Source organism: Centropristis striata, chromosome 2, assembly GCF_030273125.1.
Source record: "Centropristis striata isolate RG_2023a ecotype Rhode Island chromosome 2, C.striata_1.0, whole genome shotgun sequence".
Classification (NCBI taxonomy): domain Eukaryota; kingdom Metazoa; phylum Chordata; class Actinopteri; order Perciformes; family Serranidae; genus Centropristis; species Centropristis striata.
In genome coordinates this window covers 11,191,142-11,210,332 of record NC_081518.1, presented here as the reverse complement: position 1 = coordinate 11,210,332, position 19,191 = coordinate 11,191,142, and the positions used below count along the sequence as shown (strand labels likewise).

General features: G+C 38.8%; 2 protein-coding genes across 2 annotated transcripts; both read right to left on the bottom strand.

Moving 5' to 3' along the window:
* Nucleotides 1–875: 875 nt before the first annotated feature.
* On the bottom strand, nt 876–5,472 carry prrg4 (proline rich Gla (G-carboxyglutamic acid) 4 (transmembrane)). Its single transcript, XM_059353270.1, has 7 exons — nt 5,173–5,472; nt 4,931–5,038; nt 4,677–4,840; nt 4,535–4,562; nt 3,720–3,861; nt 2,188–2,382; nt 876–2,060 (listed from the first exon to the last, which is right to left on the bottom strand). The coding sequence occupies exons 2-7, from the start codon at nt 5,022–5,024 to the stop codon at nt 2,033–2,035; spliced, it is 651 nt and encodes a 216-aa protein (XP_059209253.1). The 5' UTR covers nt 5,025–5,038; nt 5,173–5,472; the 3' UTR covers nt 876–2,032.
* Nucleotides 5,473–8,997: 3,525 nt separating this feature from the next.
* Nucleotides 8,998–15,804, bottom strand: eif3m (eukaryotic translation initiation factor 3, subunit M). Its single transcript, XM_059352496.1, has 11 exons — nt 15,671–15,804; nt 14,779–14,911; nt 13,860–13,998; nt 13,446–13,569; nt 13,154–13,248; nt 12,860–12,943; nt 12,656–12,755; nt 11,311–11,392; nt 10,430–10,573; nt 9,965–10,025; nt 8,998–9,238 (listed from the first exon to the last, which is right to left on the bottom strand). The coding sequence occupies exons 1-11, from the start codon at nt 15,710–15,712 to the stop codon at nt 9,115–9,117; spliced, it is 1,128 nt and encodes a 375-aa protein (XP_059208479.1). The 5' UTR covers nt 15,713–15,804; the 3' UTR covers nt 8,998–9,114.
* Nucleotides 15,805–19,191: the final 3,387 nt, after the last annotated feature.

The following is a 19,191-nucleotide window of genomic DNA, read 5'->3' as shown; positions in this document are numbered from 1 at the left end:
ACATAGGCCATTATCTTAAAGGGGTAAAATCACATGATCTGATCAACTGAGGATGTAGGTGATTTTATCATAGGAGGCCAGCATCATGAGGAGATGATTTAGGCAAAAAAAAAAAAAAATGGACAAAAAATGACTTAGGCGATTATTTTAACAGTGTGACGATGTTTCCCACCTTTATTTTTTTTTAACAATCTGGGATTTTTCTACAGTATTATGGAACCACCAAATCTCTATATTAAGCTACATCTGCCTCTGCTTTGATGATGTGATGAAATTGTTGTAATAATGCCAAGATAACTCAGTGAATTAAAGAATAATAATAAATGTAGGCTTTTAAAAAATGTATTGAAAAACCGAACATCATTGGAGCAACTTTCAAAACTCTATGTAAGGCTTTAAAAAAGTGTCTTGCAGCCTCATTAATAACCATTTTTGTCATTTTTTAAACCATTTGGCATCCTTGTAGGGAACATATATTTGTGTTCTCAGATGTATTTTACTAATCATTTAATTTTATTTACACATAAATACAATATAGCCCTAACACTAGTGGGTATTCACAAAGGACATTAAACAGTACACTGACTTGAAAACTCCAAAACACACCTTTTAAATGTTAAAAAGCCTTTGCTGTGATGGCATGATCACTTGCCTTGGAGTTTTCTTGAGACTTTTGAGTACATTAACTTGGTTTCTTTAAATACAAAGGCTGTGAAAATTAGTTAAAGGGTAAACCGTTTTCATCTAACGTGGCTGATTGAACCCTGAAATCTGATCACATTAACACCAAATCTAAAAATGAGGATCAACACAGAGGCATCTAACACACATGTACACAACCTCACACACATTGGAAAATGAGACAAAGAAAATAATTAAAATATAAATTTTATTTAAAACATCCATAAAAGATTTTCATTTCAAGTAATTACGGTTCAGATCAGCTTTAACAAAGCTTCCCTTGTCAATCCTTGTATTTGTGAGACACAGGCATCCAACAGGGTTGTAAAATAGTAATTAAGTTAAGTGACTGACATATAATAGACAATAGTTAAATTAGTGTTGGACAACTGTTAAAGTATGATTTAGCTGTCACATTCATCGCAGCTATAATTTACTTGTAAAGTTGTTAAATGTTATATGTAAATGTAAGATATTGTAAAACTGCTTCAGAAGAGCTTCCACCTCTGTGTATTTATAATACATTTAATAATTAACCACAGTTTATACAATGAAAGTAAACATGACTTCACATATTAGAAGAGCATTCTCATTGGTTGACTCAAACATACATTTCCTGACACTATAATTTTATAAACCAGCAAGATGCACATTTTAAAAAATAAAATAAAAATAAAAAGAGTTAAAAGATGATGAAATACAGTTGAAAACCAAAGGGAATTATAACAAAGCCAGCTGGTAGATGAGCACATCAAAAACACTTGTAGTATCCTTTAAAGCAGATTCTTTATCACAATATTATTATAATACCATTATGCCACTGAAATCAGTTTTGCTGTTACTGTGCTTCCTTCTGAAGGAGACAGGAAGCTGTATGGCTACACAAATCACCCTGTCTCTCTTCCAATGCAATTAATACTTATTGCGTAATGAAACATAATCCTAATGTTGCTCTCCTTCTATACATGCTGCGTCTGAAGCAACTTCTCCATACGGGCCTTAGCACTCCAGCTGTGTAAATCTCTCATGTCCAACACATTAGTGGTTCTTCATTTAGACAAAAAGCAGCAAACTGGGTTAAATGTAGCTTACTCAGCACAGACATGGGGTTATATTACAAAGCATAATCATACCTGGAAGTAGTTAACAGAGACCGTTAAGAAATAGGAACATCAACAATCAACAGACTAGACAGATTAAAAATGTATCAACAGAAAAAGATGATCAGAGCAAAACGGAATGCATAAGGAAGTGCTTTACATCTTGTGGTGAAGAAAGAATTGGTATAAATGTTAGTTGTAAATTGTCTGCTTAATGTTGGCAGACATGCAGAGATGTTGTCCTGAAGATACTACCTCCGAATACTTCCAGCTCGTGAACTAAAACCAAAATAAAAGAAGATGTTATAACAGTATATGTGAATGACCTGTTGTGACTGTGTTATGGATTGTGTGCAAGAAAAACCTGAAAAGTGAGTTTTGACAATACAAATGCAAATGCAGTTACCCAGGATAAGGAGGAGGTGGGGCGTCGTGCGTTCCACTTTTTGCGATTGCCTGCTCATAGGAAGGCAGCCCCGGGGGGTCGATTTCCTCCATAGAAGGTGGGGGCACAGGTGGGAGCACAGGCTGCAAGGACACCTCCTCTAGTCGTCGCATTATTAGAGAAGCATTACTCCTCCTCGGTCGCGCCCGAATGGAGCTGTGAGAGGAGGGCAGACATACATATCATGTCTTTCATATGTGACCTACTTAGAGTAATAAGAATACAGTTAATCACCTAAATTTGTGAAGAAAATGTTGTTTTTTTGCACATCTCCACAGTGAGTCAAGAATCCAAAATTGGATTTGAATTTAAGTAAATGGGGGCCGCATTAAGCAACAGCAAAACTATATCAAAACATCCATTTACAAACTCTCAGACAATTTGTACAGTACAATTCTCACTTATCCAGTCTTATACTTAGTACTTCCCATACACACATTTTTGTTAAAATCTTCTGCATAATCTGCATCCGTGCTGCGAGTATATGTGAGTCCTGATAAGTAGTATACCTACACAAGCATAAGACTTCAGTGCAAAAAAGTTTGGATTAATGACACTTGGATTTTACTGAACAAGTTGTGGGAGAGTTTTTAAACTAATGATTTGATATAGTTTTGCAGTTGTTAATCACTACCTCCATTTACTTCAATTCATCAAGGATTTTCTCCAATTTTGGATTTATTGTTCACTGTAAACAATGTTGTCAATGTTGGAGGCATGATGTTTTCTTCAAGAATTTAAGATAACATAGGGTGAGTTATTGATATAAAAATGGTCATTTTTACAGCGAAGTACTGTTTAATGCCTTCAAGAATTAAGGTTAAATTAAACTTTTAACTTATTGTTGTTATACAGCTGGGTACAACAAATTCTACTTGTAGGTTCCATAGTGCTACAAGAACAGTACATGGTGTGACAAAAAGCAGTAACATATTGTTAGAGCAGCTGTACAACTCAAACACTTAACTGATTCATTGATGAGTCAATTCATAGAAAATTAATCAGCAATAATAATTCAAGTCAATTTTCAAGCAAAATCACCAAAAACTCTCTGGTTCCAGTTTCTCAAATCCCAATATCTGATGCTTTTTTTGTCTTGTGCAATAGTAAACTGAATATCAGACAAAAAAGCTCTTTGATTATGTCAGCTCCGGCTTTGGGATTCTGACCTTCAACAGGTAAGACCAGTAGATACAAAGCAAAGTCCATCTACCCATTATGTGTATGGGCCAGAGACAGGTACACCCTGGACAGGTCGCCAGACTATCAAAGGGCTTGCAAATAAAAACGGACCATGATGCTCACTTTCACACACATAGGCAATTTATCAACAATTAACCTGCAAATATTTGTACTGTGTGGGGAAGCTCGCGGTTTGTAGCAGTCTGTAGCTTTGAGGCATTAATGCTAAAAGGTGATCGTGATTCTATGCTCAGGTGAAAGTGTGCAGGAATAATATAGGTGCCAATAGTAATAAAGACCCTCTTACTTACCTTGTGCGGCTGAAGTTGTCCTTGCATTTGCCTTGACAGTAATACCATACCAGGAGGCCAATAATAACAATGGCCACTCCAGCACCAATCAGTCCCACCAAAAGAGACGTCACATCAATCCGCGAGGGGCGCCTGTCCTTATCTGTGGATCATCACAGACAAGAGTGAGTTACTGGACAATGTGCAATGTACTATTTAATAAAAGGTAGCAAGCTGAATATCAAATAATGATTGTTTGGTTGGACAGCAGCACAGTAGAAGAGTTTGATTTTCTACAGCAGCAGACTCACAGTAATAATGCAAAACTAATGCAAAACAAAGGAGAGTTGCAGAGGTAATTTACGACCCAAAATTGGAACATGAGCAAAACACTGGGTTGCAGAACCAGGAGTAATTTTCAAAGCTACTGTGCGATGCTGAACAAGTGGTAAAACAGGTTTTGAGAGCACCAGTCACATAATTGTGCTTGCTACAAGGCACAAGAGTTCCTAAACAACACATAAACAACTCGTGTCTGGGGCGCCCCCATTTTGAAGATTAGTGGACTAACTGGTCGTTTTTTATCTTAGTGAACTAAGATTTCTTTAGTCATTTTTCATGCTGAATAACTTTTCCAAGAAAATTAAGAGCACATCTCACTTTCACATGACTCTTTGAGGAGAAACACAGATCTGACGATTAAATCCACTAATCCATTATTGGGCTGATACTTTCTTTAGTCAAGGACTGGCCTACTTTATTATATTTAGTAATGATAACATACATTTAAAATTAAGTAACAAATAGATGTAGGCTTATGTATCCCCTTCTCTTACCTGAAGTGTATTCCTTCCAGAAAACATCCTGCAAAACAAAACATTACATTAGTATGGTGAACGCTGCAGTAAAGCCTGTCTCTTTATGCTCATGAAATGACCTCAGTGTGAGCACCTCACTGACTGGACAGCATCACTTAACTGTAGCCGGGATGTTTTCAAAGACCTCCCTTGCTTCCTCGTAATTGCAAACTTCTTCAAAGCACTCCCTCTCCAGATCTCCAGGAACGAAAATCTCAAAATCAAACCGGTTGAACAGCAGATGGCGACCCAGGAACGAATTTGCGTCCCCCTCATCCACAAACACTGGGATGAGTGTCCAAACAGGTGCAATGGTTAGCAGGAGAACTTTATAAATCCCAGTGTTTAAAAATGAATTTGTAATTCTTCTCTCACCTTGTTGGTCCTCATGTTTCGACTGCAACCTCCTCATGCAGGCCAGATCTCCACATGACAGGAGTTGAAGGAGTATGAACAGATGAAACAACATGGTCACGCGTGCACCTGCGCGCGGACAGCGGGTGGGGCATTAATTGGCAGTACAGAGGGCAGAGTACCATTAACAACGCACAGAGCTTATTTAAACTACTACACACCAGCCGGCACCAGATATATGTATTACTGTTACTGTACTTTACCTATTATGTTGAATAGTGGCACATAATGAAGGGCAAAGTTCAACACCAACAAAACGAAACGCTAAAGGAGCGGTAGGTACGTGTCCCAGCCTCGACGCTGATAAGATGAGTCAGGAAGCAAAGTCACAAACAACAGCTGAGTTTAGTAACTTTCTTTGACAAACTTTAACGCGGCACATCCTTCACAGGTAAAATACAGTAAAGTTAACTTGTGGCAGTCTCTGAGGAACTCAAAAAAGTTCCGGTAGGTTAAAAAAAGGGTTTTGTTTACTCCCAACAAATGTAGCCTGACCTCCCCCGAAACTACCTGCGCAGACTCAACCAATCGATCACGTTTACCTTGATAATAAGATGAGTTATGTAAATAGAAGCGGACGCTAGATGGCAGCTGAAACCACAAGAGTAAAAGTACTTTCAGCGAGTCGTTTCACACCGAAGTATTAAAAAGGATTTCACATGGATCATCTGACTCTGAGTCAGATGCCACAACTGTAACCTACTCCTCCCAACGACTGAGCATTTTTAGACCTTTATCATACCTAAAGCAGCACTTGATGACTTGCTGTTGGTGCGTATTTAAAGTTTATTTTCATTTTTGCAATTAGACAGTAGCAAAATCTGACAGAATTACATGACAAGAAGGAAAAATTACTAAATCCTCAAAGGACAAAACAAAAACCCTACAATTCTACTAAATAAATAAATAGTTGTTAGCACTGAAGGTTTTTAAGACACTATCCTAAAAAAAATCTCTACAGGCCTATATCTACATGTTGTATGAGTTTCTTGCTGTAGTGTTTACACGCTACTTAAGGCTAAACATATTTTAACATTTAACCTTTTAAAAATGGGCTTTCGTCCAATAGATGTATAGAATAGAAGTAGGCCCTTATTCTGTGTAGGTAACACATGTTTTTCCATTTTCGACACATATAAAGGTTTCATGATTTATGTGTTGCCATAAAACCCATGGTTGATCTTCCCAACTAAGATTTATTAGGATTTAAAGTGTCATCTTACTTTAATGACACTTAAAGGGTCATTCAGCCTCAGTGTCAATGTCGGTGGGCACAAATTACTGTTGTAACACGATGCTATCTTTTGAGATCTTTGCATCAGGAATCTTTTAAAAGCACTAAACCTCCTCTCTGATCTCTCAGTAGCCCAGGAGCTGGTGATGACACCACTATGTGCAGGCCTTGTATGGGGAAAGAGCTCCGGAGTCATTTTGACAGAGAAAAGGCATCTGTGTAAAAATACACTTAGTCTGGCATTTTCCACCACAAAGAATGGTGACTATAGCAACTTTAGAGACACCACAAAGAGCAAAACATGAAGCAACACAGTGAAGATAAAGTTTCCCATTCTACTTGGCAAACCATCCTCTGTAACAGTGTTTATGTTTCACACTCTACATGTAAATACACATATCTCTCTTTGAGCCTCTGGGCCTCTTGGCCAGTGTTTATGTAAAGCAGAGATAGGATGTAATTGAACATTATCTGGCTGACTACTGGATGGTGCTAATTGAAGGGCAGTGAGAGCCTCTCTCTTGTGCTTGGCTACGTCTCTGGATACCGTCAGAGTCTTAGATTTACCCAAAGGAATGTTGATACGAAGAAAAGGGGTGAAGAAAATGAGAATTTCCAGACTTTATTTTGTGTGTGATGTCAGATGATATTGCCATTTTACACCACATTCTGCTATATCGGCATTATCATGATTTACAGTGTCTTACTGCTGGGGAAAATATGTGATTCTCACACAGAAAGGTTTGTGCTCAGACACAATAAAATGTGACCAGTGGTGGTTAGATCCATCACTTTCCATCACCAGGAGCACAATGTTAAAATACTGTAAATACTTTACAAATTATAACTTACTCAAAATGTTTGGAATTGTCTGTATTTCTGTGCTGGTGTCCAATAAAAATAATGATAAATATTTTATTGAAATAAAAAAATAAAATGGCGCATCACACTTGTGTGTCAAATAATGGATCATTTCATCTTGTTGAAAAGTGATTTAAATAAAACAAGACAGGAAACCCATGGAGGAACTGCTAACAACTCATAGACATCTGGAAGAGGCCACACTTAGCTTTCTGTAAGGGTTCACACCGAAACATTCAGGAACAACTAGTTGAATCTTTGATGCAAAATAAATGTACTGGAGTTAAAAACTACAACATTTCCCTCTAGAATATAATGGAGTAGAGGCATGAATAAAAAGCAGAATTACTCAAGTAAAATACACATAATTTAAAATTGGAAGTACAGTACTGGAATAAAAGTACTTACTTCCCACATCTGCTGATAACTTGAACTGCATGTACTACTAAAGAGGACAGTTCAATGAAATATAAACAAATTTGCTTTTTTATCACTGAACCATGCAAAACTACCTCTACCTATCTGACTATTAAGAAGAGGTCTTGAGGCTTTCACCAGATAAACCAACTGCAGCAGTTTTTCAACCTGGGACATCTCACATGACGGACCATCCACAAAACAGGTACTTACAGCCAGTGAGACAAAGTATGCAAGAAGAAAGGGATCAATTTTACATGATGACAAAAGTAGTAATAAGCAGAACCCTGAGGGAGGTAAACCACGATACAAAGCTTCACAAATATTGTGTTGGTCACAGTAGTTTCTATCTGCTCTATGCTCCACCTTGCAGGTGGCTGTGATGAGGTTATACTCCTGACAATGTGTTCTGTGATTTACACCAGCCGATAAGAGTCGGAGATGCTTGCTCCCTGTGGGCAACTGGACAGAAGTGAGTGGTGAGCCTCTGCAGACCTCTGCTATGATAGGAAAAAAGAACACACTGCAGCAATAAATGTGACCATTTCATCGGAGTGAAAATATTTTTGTGGCAGGCCTGAAATGATCAGATTACGACTTTAATCGGTGCAGAATGAGGAGTGGCACACCACTAAAAGACAAAGTAAACAGTTGGAGCTGTGGCTTTATTAGTCAGAGAAAAATCACTGTGTATTGGGGGTGGGGATTTAAAGAGTGCAATGTCAGTAGTCTGCACTTTGTCAGTTTGTGCTGATTTCATCACAGCCCCAGAGGGAGAGAACTCCAGCAGACCCCTTTTACACCTAATGCATGGGCTATATATCACTAGAGTTCACATCCTAATGCTTTGGACCGGTGCCTGAGAACAGATCTCTGTGTGGGATAAATGGCACTCAACTTTACATCAATTGGCCAAGGAGAGGTAAACTAAAAACTGGATTTTAGAAGTCCTTGTTTTTCCACTTTTCAGATATATCAAAAGACAGTGAGTCAAGCCGACTACAGCTGAACACTATCTTTTAACCCCGGTGGACAGTTGCAAATTTGTCGTGGCAGTGAATCAGCCTACGCCACAAGCTCTAAGTGTTGATGTTACAGTAATACAGCTCTGACCCCAGCAGACAGGGTCATCCTAAGTTCACATTGCTATTGTCACCTCTCATGTGTTCTCAGACAAGTGACCCTCTTGTTGCAGGCTATTTCTCACCCCAAGTCTCACAGCTCATCGAATACTGGCATGCCGTCCCTTAACTAAAACCAGATGTTGAGAGCTGCTGGAGGACGAGCCCCCATTAATGTCACTGTATGGCTTTTCGAAAGGATCATAAGGCAACTAGTGGTGCAGTTGTCTGAAAAGACTGATAATTTACTGTATGTATTATCCATAATGGCACAGTTAAGCTTTTGGCTGTGTGAAATTGTCTAATTCACTGTTATACAACTTATGTGTTTATGACATTACTTAACTTGAAAGTAGCAAACTTTAATTATTAAACAAGAAAAGAGCAGTCATATGTGATCTCCACTGTTCTTTTATTGGATGAATATAAAAACTGATAAATTCAGTCTGGGGATCTGGAAAGCAGAAAAGAATAGAGGGCCAGGCAGTCTAGACAGTTGGGTTAAGGTGGAATTAAGCAGAAGGTGACAGGGCTTGCAGACTGGTCTTGACGGCTGCTAGGTTGGCCTTCCAGGAGCTGAGGCTGTCGTGCAGCTGCTGCCACTGCTGCTTGCCAAAGGTGCGATGTGTGCTGTGGCTGATTGAGTGGAAAACAGAGAAGCAAGAATGTTAAACTGACAAAAAAATGCAGGCCAAGGTCATGTCTAACAACTTTGAGCAAATAAAATGAAGAGCTATAGTAAATGTAACTATGACAAAAGACATGAGACTATGTATAGCTCAAATGAAAACCATACAGAGGCAGAATTATCGGAATAATTTATCTTTAAACAATTTTTGCTTCTACACAGATGACATATTTCCCTGCAGACCAGGACCAAAAACACTCACAGGATCTCTGACCTTGACCAGAGACACTAGACAATTTTGGCCAGTTTCAGAAATACAAACTTATCCCCGTTCTAGTTAGTCACTCCTTGTGGCCTAGTACTGGCCTATCATTAATGATTATACAAACCACAAAAAGATAAAATGATATAAAAAAAGCCTCCTAAAGGTCAACCGGAATTTTCTTCTACATCAACAGAATTTCAGCTGTACTTTACAAAAGGGAATGATATGCTTAATGAAGTACAGACTGCATTACCAATGAACAATAGTGAACTCATACTAACACTGCATAGGTGGTGGCACCATCACATTTTAACTTTTTTTTTTTTTTTTAAGGACAAAGGCCCACAATTTCTCATGAGCCAGGTAAAGTCAAGTACCAGGTCTATATTTGCTGTAACTGGCTGTAAACAGATCTTTACTTTGTCAAAACTTAACACATTTTAGCCATGTGTGACAATGAATAACTTACCTAACAACAACTTTTCGCTGCGTCTGGTCAATTTTGCAGTACACCATCTTGGTCCGAACAGCTAAAACAAGAAGAAGCAGACAGGAAGGGAATAAAGAGGCAGCACAAGCTCTGACAGAAAGCAATAAAACACACCACTTTAGGAGAGAATGCACTTGGAAAATGAAATTGAAGAGGAAGCGTATTCGAGTGACAAACCCCTAAAAGTGCTATTCTTGGTTTTACTGCATTTTTTCATTGTGAAACCCTACTCATGTTCTATGATCACCACTGTAGTATTATTATTTTTTTTTTAAAAGGAGGAGATTTTTTGGGTTGAGAAAGCAACTCAGGAGCTGTGTGTCTGTTTGTGTGACTGTTCAGTCACCACCCCCTTTTTCTCCCCAATTAGTCACCTGTGAGAAACTAACAACACACTTAATGGGGATAGACAGCAAGGATCAATTTGAGATGAAGTGCTTGTACCATCAATGACAAAAGCCTCAACGTCATCAGCTCCAATCTGCAGTTCCTGTTGCATGGTGTCGAAGGAGATCTCCTTGAATTCCACAGCCATGCCCATGAATGTCAGCAGACGCATCTTGGACATGTTTTGCTCGTGAGACAGGCCTGTAGAGCAATACGCAGGGATCATTAAGCACAAAACAGTCACAGTCGATTACTCTTGACTCAAGGAGTTTCCCTGTGATAATTGTTTCTACATTCAGGAGCATGCAGTCAGGGAATCTACTCATTAACACAACAGCACTCCACATCGTTTGTTTTGAAAGTCCATCCTACACACGCTTATAATTACACTGAAGCCTTTAGTAGTGAGAAACACACTGCTGACGCACACATTCCTGTACTGTGTCAACAGAGCGCAGTACATGGGCTCAATATTTAGTAGGAAAGGTGGAAGGAAAAGGTGGTTCAGATTACCTTGCAGCGGGGCATTGAGATACAAAATAATCATCACTAAATTTGTCATTATATTGAAATCCCAAGCTTATTTTTATTAAAATAAGGCTGTCAATAAAGTCTGTCAAGTGATACAATTTAAACATACATCCCTAAAGACAAAAAACAACTCTTCACTACTTTAATGATGGTTTTCCCTTGATACACTCCTAAAGTATCAGATTATAACACAAAACAGGTTTTATATTAAGCAGATAAAGTTATAATGCACTTAGAATATGTCATTACTAATTATAAAATATGGAGCAAATATAAATGTTATGAGGTTACTGAGGTTACATATACTTTTGCCTTCATTTGTAAACCTGTGTAGTGCATTTTAAACATGGTCAGTATTTGTTTGTGTAGAACTGATGCAACTAATATCTCAACTTGTGGCTACTTACCAAGGGAGTCAATGAAGTCTTTGTTACTCTGATAAAACTTTACGTATGCTGCTAGTTTGGCACTCACAAAGATGGTTAATAGCTGAAAAAAAAAAGAGACAAGTTAAGAGAGAAATGCCATTTTATAACCCTAGAAACACAGTCATCATTTTGAATTCATACACAAGTGTAATTTTAAGTTTGTCCACATTTTGGTTATGAGCAAGATCACTCCAATGCAGAAATCTTGTCCTTGATGAGATTTGGGTTTGACTATTAATACCTTTAGAAATGCCAGTGTATTGACCCATTAAAACTGAATAGAAACTGTGCACACGCCCCATCAAGAAATGTTTTTTCATTGTCTCAACCTGTTAAGCTGGAAATGTACAAACATTTCTGCTGCTCACCATTCAACCTTCATTAGTGGTCAGCAGGTAAATACTGGGCTGTGATGCCTTAGCTGTCACTGACACTACATATCAAAAAATGCACCCAATATACATGTAAAAGTCAAGAAGCTGTCACATCGCATGCACATGAGTTTATGATTTATGTATTTGAGTATGTGAACAACTCATCCTGTTTATACATAGCTTATCCCAGCTATTGAGCGCAGCCAACTACATGTGCGGGTGTGGCTTTACGAAGGTGATGGAATAGAAACAAAACTAGTTTTGTCATTTTGTATATCTTTATCCACTGTTCCCTTGCCCTACTCGGTGGTAGTAACAGTGAGAGGTTCACACTAGTCAAAGTGGAGGACAGTGAGCAGCATAGCTCCTTTCAGGAATAGCTCAGTGCTTGGCGGATGTGTGTTTTCGAGAGATAGAAAGATGTTTGATGCGCTCAAAGCAGACAGATGCTGGCGATCAAAGCAGAGAAAAAAATAGCATTAAACCTTTCAAGTGCTAATAACTGTACAATCTAGGTTGGTTGGTTTATGTAAACACCCCAGGGCCTGCACAAATATGCAGCAGTTATGAGTTCATAGGAAACTTGTATTCATCATTTATATAAGGATATAAAAACCCCAATTTTTTGTGTAGCATGTAAACATCAGATCCTGAATATGATCAAAACCGGGATAAGCCTCATAACTGGGATACTCATGTCTATTTAAATTATAATTTAAGAATATAAGAATTATCATTTTAATCATATGACCTAAGTGGGCATACTACACATACAAGCCTGAATGTGTCGCAATGACTAAAAGAATTTCAATGTTTTCAATGTGCTTTTGTGGGCTATGGACAAAGTTTTCAAGAAGTAGCCATAGTTAATAAATTTGATGAGACCACAAATTTGACAAAGCCAGTATTTTCTATTATTTATTTAACACAACTAAACACTTAGTACTCACGTCATGGATGAGTTCTCCCTCCAGGAAGCGAACAGGTTTCAGGGTGAGCAGGTGGTCAATCAGGAAGGTGTTGGGGTCTTTGAGAGCACGGACAATACATCTAAAGATAAGGGAGACAGACGGATAGATGGAAGTAAGTAAGTATGAGGGAGATATGTTATATTTAGGCCTAATCTAAATGTTAAACAATATTTTTAAGTTCACCTGTGGGCATCAACACGTGCTTGTGAAGCATTGTCTTCTGTGTAACTTCCCAGCAGCTCAACCATCACTTTTGCTGCCGCCTCACTGTGAGTTGAGTAGATAAAGTGTTGAAAATTCTCTTATACCAAGATAATTTACCTACACAATCTAACACAGAGTATAAGGCATAATGGTATATATGTGCATCAAACAAAGGTTGATTATTTTCATGCAGGACTATTTAAATCTTAAATTCAGTGTTTTTATTTATCTGTGCAAACCAAAATGTGAATATCGTCTGACATATGTAGTTACCTTTTTTTGCAGTCAACCAATGCTTCATACACCAGCCTCAGGAGTGTGTGCTTCTTCTCTGTGGTCAGGTTCCAGTCGATAATCCACTTGCGAACCTGCAGCAGCAAAAACAAGTATCATAAATCAATTGCAGAGGAAAGAATGCAACCTGTGGATATTTGAAAAATGTGGCAAGACAACTTTCCCCCCCCCTTTTTTGCTGTCCCTGCATTTCAAGGCAAAGATATACACAATGTGTGGCAGGCAGTATTTATTGTCAGTTATGCCAGTTAATCATGGTGAACATATATACCTGATCAAGGTCAGTGGGGATGAAGGCGATGGCATTGCAAGTTGCAGCCACCTTGATGAGGCCACAGAAGACAGTGTACCTAACTGTAGTATTCTCATCCATGCCGTGGAACAGGTTACTCAGCCTGTAACATCAAAACATAAACAAGGTCGTGTTTGAACAGAGAACTAACATTTTCACTTCCATGTTTTTATGACAAATTCTGTTTGTTTTGAAAAGAGGATAGTCTCTTTCCTACCTATTGCCATTGTTAACAGTACCCTTGTGTTACGCTCTCAGGACCAACAGATATATTAACCAACATGAAAAAAATGGGCTTTTTATTGTCCATGCATGTGCACTGTACACTTGGTCACAACAACCATAAAGGCAAAACTATGAATATCTTAAGGTGCAAAAAGTAAAAGGACTCACAGCTGCATCCTGAGGGAGGGTCTCTCTCCTTCACGGAACTTCACCAGTTTCTCACAAAGACTTTCAATGAGAGTCTCCTGCTTCTCTGTCTCCAGAATCAGCAGCAGAGACACAATGCTGTTCATCACACTCTCTACATCTGGAAAGAGATACATAGAGAGGGCTGTAAGTAATGTTATCCAATCAATCAAACATAAATAAATAGAATGTACTGCATTTAGGTGAGCCAGTGCTAGGATCCTAGAACAGACAATTTCAGTGTTGTAAACATGAACATTCCAAACATGTCCCAGATTATTTCCTGTTGCAGTGCAAGAAACCTTTAAATGACGAAAAGGTCATCAGGTCATCATGACAGAATTCCAATTCTGCACTGGTGCCAGAATTTGGTGCCAGTTCAAATAAGTGAAGTGAATGGGATGGGCATGGAAAAGGGCCGACACAATAAGTCTAACTATAACCCGTCTTAACTGCGTTGTTTCACCACTGGTTATACCTTTGTCCAGCAGCTGCATATAGCTCAACTAAAGAGAGTCATAAAAATTTGGCAATTAGTGGCACCTTCTGACAATAATCGGAAACATTACTGAGAGAACTTGCTAACATTACAACAGCTTGTTTGATGGTTAGTTATTAATAGAAAAGATGAGCAATTTATTACATTCAAATAAACGTAGATATGACATCAGCTGACATGAAGTTAACATGGACACAAGCTGGTGCCTCGCAAGGCAATATCCATTGAAACAGTCTACTGTGCACTGCTACACTTAATAAATATTGTTATTGCACCTGTGCCCCTTCTGGTAAAACAAATCACAATTTCTACTTATGAAGAAGGGTAATCGGCTGTTATTGTCCAATTTCATAAATATCGAGGTGTGGGTAAAAAGCAGGGGTGTTCTTCATCATCACCTACCTTTATCATCGTCTTTGAGGCACACATCACATGCCTCAATGATCTGAGCCAGATCTACATGAAGTCCACCTTCTGAGTTCTCCTCTGATATATCGGCTCCTTTGGCCTTCAGGTAGGCTCTCAGCTCTGAAGCCTGTCAGATAGGAAAATAAATAGTATGAGTGGTTACATAAAACCTAAAAGCACATACAGTTACAAGCTTGTAAACATAACATAATGTTATCACTTGAATCATACGAATATTTGCTGCAGATTGCACGACGCTATCGGTGTTACTTTTTTGTATGTAGATGTCTGGCTACGCAGTTAGCAATTGTTTTAATTTTTAAATGCCGTTACTCAAAGTTGAGGAAGGGACTAGCTAACAAAAAAAAACCCTTTTCTTTGGTGTTCTGTAATGAAATGTAGATTCACTGGGTTTAAACTTATTTTACACACTCAGAGCTATATAGGAAGTCAACAAAGGTGTTTTTTTTTATTTAAGTTTTCAGCTGTGGTCCGCCTGTGAAGCAGGATGCTTTGGGTGGCTTGATATTTTTTACGTCTTTGTTTATTAAGATGCTCTAGCTAAGCAGTTAGCATTCTCAGCTAGCCTAACGTAACAACATTGTGACAGCTTAAGCTGTAAAAACACTGAGCTGAAAATGACTTTCAACGATTTCATATACAAAGCGTCTAAATGGCAGATCTAAAGACATAATTAGGAATAACGTGCTCCCACATATGTCACATAATCGTCATGCAGCTAGCTAACAGTCAGCATGTACCTGTCAGCAACAGTTAGCATTTTAGCCAGCTAGCATGCTAAGTTATCATGTCGGATAGTTCCAATTAATCGACTCATCCGCAGGAGGGACGACGCAAAAAGAGTTTTTAAGGACATGGGTCGTACCTGGTCTTCTTCCGTTATATCGATAAACGCCGGGACGCTCATTTTTGGTGCTTTAGTGAGGCTTGATGATGAAATCCACGCTCCCACCACCGCTGTGACCTGAGCGGAAAAGAAAAGGCAGCAGTGCCGGTGAAACTCTTGGTCTTCCGGTTCATGTCGTTAAAGCAACAGTAACATAAAAACTGCAGTCGAACGATGTCTCATGACACCCTTACAAAAAATTGGAGATTCTGAAACATCAACTTAATTTAGAATTGTATATGAAAGTATATTGCTATTGAGAGATAGGAGCATAAGTTAGTGGTCCTCATATAGCACATCGTTTTTTTTCACTGTCATGCGTTTACAAAGCAGGTTACATATATATCTCAAAAGGTTTATTTGTGGGAATGCCGTGCAACAGAGCTCTTAACAAATACTCTTCAAAAACGGCTTCAGAGTAGCTGTATGAGGTTTGTCGGTGAGGGGACGAGCAAGACTCGCTTCCACATCGAAAACTTATTTTGTGTTCAAGGACTTCAAGTATTTTCATTTCCAGTTAAAACGAATGGTCTTGGCATTTTAGGGCGGAGAAAGTGTAAGTCAGAGTTTTTTGTTTGTTTTTTAAATTGGTGTACTCCATATCTGAAATCGTTAAAGAATGTCTAATTGTGTTTTGTTCTGCTTTTCCCTCTTTTTCTACACTCTATCTATCTATCTATCTATCTATCTATCTATCTATCTATCTATCTCTCTCTCTCTCTCTCTCTCTCTCTCTCTCTCTCTCTCTCTCTCTCTCTCTCTCTCTCTCTCTCTCTGTCTGTCTGTCTGTCTGTCTGTCATGAAGGTTTTAAAAATCCCCATCAGTGCTGCAATGCTTAAGCTTGTGCAACCTCTTCACAAAATCCTACATGTTATTAGTCAGCCCAACTTCTACCACCATATGGTAATCTTTCATTCCTTCTTATCCAGATATCAATCTCCAACCTGGGAGATTAACCCTGGATGTCTTGGATGAGAGTTACAGAGTTGAACCTGATCCCCAGGAGAGGTTATCTGATATCTGTGTGGACCACCATGCCAGGCCTGGACCAGAGCTTTGCAACCCGGAAACACTGTCAGTGTCAAAGGGCAGCACTCTTCCACCATACACCCTCTGACCCATGGGTGCGCTTGATGAGCCTGTGCACCAAGTGGGATCCTGTGTATTGTTACGATGGCAGGTCACTTGGTGATTGAGGTGAGTGAGGTGAAGTGGAGCAGGAGTTCACCCTAAAACTATGTATTCAAGTTACTAACATCTGAGGTGTTGAGCAGGCTGTGTCCACAAGTGAAGACACTGGATTGTTTTCCATTTCAAGGCCTCACCGCAGCTCACACTTCACCTGTCACAAAAAATATGTGTATTTTGGGGGATTCATAGACTAGAAGACACATCACGCCATATCATAATTCCTTGAAAGTCTGCTTGCATCATATTTCTCCTGGCAGTTACACCGAGGGACCTGAATTCTGTTTGCGTTCACAGAAAAAGGCCTCAAAATAGTGTACTAAAGGGGAAATTGCTAATACGTGTTTCACCATAGTGCTGGTATGATGCGTCATTCTGTTGGGAAGGCAAGTGCCTGGTACCAAATCCCACCCTCACTCTCTCCCTGCCCTCGTATGCTGTCATGGCAAAGAATTTATAGCCGCTTCTCCACAAGTGCGCTTGTGTAACTGTGAGGCTTTCATTATCTGATTAACAGCTGTTGTCAAGTGCCTGGTGTATTTCAAGTCCAGAATAAGAGTTTAGGAGGCTTTGAAGCTCCAGGTGCATGTGAGACATTGTTTTTGTCTTCTTTAAAAGGTCTTTAAAATGCCATAGTGTGTTATGATGCTTGATAGCCTTTATGATATTCATGGCAGAATGTCCTGAAAATAGCAGGGATAGTGGACTCCAGTAAACCTTTTAACTCCAAGGAAACTGTACCTGGTACATGTATTGAACTAGGACTCAGTCTGTTTTATGTCATTATAAATCTGACCTGGCAGTGTATTCTTCATAAAATGTAATCCAGCAGATTTCAGTAGCTCAAACTCATGTCTGATAGGGTGTTTATACTGGTGCATGTGTAAGAAATTCAGTGGAGGAGCATAGCGAATTCTGCTTTTCTTAGGCAGTGTGCTTCCTGGGATCATGAGTTCCCTGAAGGTTATGAAATCTTTGCAGATATTGCCATATTCAATGTTTAATCTTGTACAAGCCTTTTTTCCATTCCTTTTCTTTTGTGTTGTGTCAATCTTATTTGACTCTGCAGAATATGAAAGATTTGTTGTTATGTGTAAATGCTGAAGGGACAAGCTAAAAGCAGTTATCTTTTGTTTCTTGTAGTGAAATGTTGGTGCACTATTAGCTCATTCCACTTCAGTTGGACAGTAGACATCCTCAGGCTGTCCCTCAGTTCATTTCAAGACATTCTGATGTGTCATTTCAAAATAAAAGCCTTTTGAAATCTTAGATAATTCACTATTTTTCCTATAATTTCAGATTGGAAGTAAAAGAAAACGATACATAATCAGAGACTCATTCCACTTCAGTTAGACAGTGGACATCCTCAGGATGTACCTCAGCTGATTGCAAGACATTCTGATGTATTATTTATATTTAATTATGTTGCTAAAATGTCTATATTGACCTCATCCATGTCTGTTTGATTGGAAATAGCACATGCTCTTTTAAACTGCTGGCAAATTGCCTGCTCAGCCTCCTCAAAGATAAATGACTGTGTGTTACGAGTTAGCTGGGCCCAGGTGTCTGCCTTCTCCCTGTCAGCCAGCCAAGTGGTGAGTATCCATGTAAGCACGTCTCATGGTCATCTTCCAACATGGCGGCCTACCTTCCACCCACTAATTGTCTGGTTCCCACAGTTCTGCCTGCCTTCACAATCTCAGAAAAATCCCCTTGCTCAGGCTCATCTATCAGTCAGTGACCTTGTCAGGGTGCATCGCATGAGTAACTTCCCTGCTTCCCTAGGTGGAGCGAATTGCTTGTTAATTACTTATAAGCTGACCCACCCTCCCCACACATGTCCACACAAATACCAGATATAAATAAACAAACAAAGACAAGGTATTAAACAGAGGTGAGTTTAGATTCCACAATGGTCCATAGCATGCAAAATCCCAGCGGGGCCTTTTGATGGACTTTTATATCCACAACTGCAGAGAGATATTATAAACCCCTTCATACTCCTTGGCTTTTAATAAAGCTTTGATATTTTAATATGCATGGCTAAAATCCAACAGTTGTAAGGTTTAAGCATAGGCTATTTATCATCTGTTATTTACTTGTACTACATTAACTCAGCTCCCTTCTCATATATATTTAGATTTGAGACAGTGAGCCAATAAATATGTATTGATTCAGTCAGTGCTAAGAACAGTGTTGACTTTTTAAAAAGATGCAGTCCCTGTCATTATCATTGACTTTATTATATTATAGTCACACTTACCATTGTCCTATTGTCCTTTTCCTTTCTTTCTATATTTTTTACTCCAAA

What these genes read in the sequence shown, in the direction of transcription:
- eif3m (XM_059352496.1), bottom strand. Translation starts at nt 15,712, where the DNA reads ATGAGCGTCCCGGCGTTTATCGATATAACGGAAGAAGACCAG. An exon ending in GCACGTGTTGATGCCCACAG is followed by an intron (nt 12,756 to 12,859) that starts GTGAACTTAAAA and finishes CCTTATCTTTAG; the next exon opens with ATGTATTGTCCGTGCTCTCA. An exon ending in AGGGAGAACTCATCCATGAC is followed by an intron (nt 11,393 to 12,655) that starts GTGAGTACTAAG and finishes TTTTTTTTTCAG; the next exon opens with CTATTAACCATCTTTGTGAG.
- prrg4 (XM_059353270.1), bottom strand. Translation starts at nt 5,024, where the DNA reads ATGTTGTTTCATCTGTTCATACTCCTTCAACTCCTGTCATGTGGAGAT. An exon ending in TTGAAAACATCCCGGCTACA is followed by an intron (nt 4,563 to 4,676) that starts GTTAAGTGATGC and finishes TTTGTTTTGCAG; the next exon opens with GATGTTTTCTGGAAGGAATA. An exon ending in GACAACTTCAGCCGCACAAG is followed by an intron (nt 2,383 to 3,719) that starts GTAAGTAAGAGG and finishes CTCCTCTCACAG; the next exon opens with CTCCATTCGGGCGCGACCGA.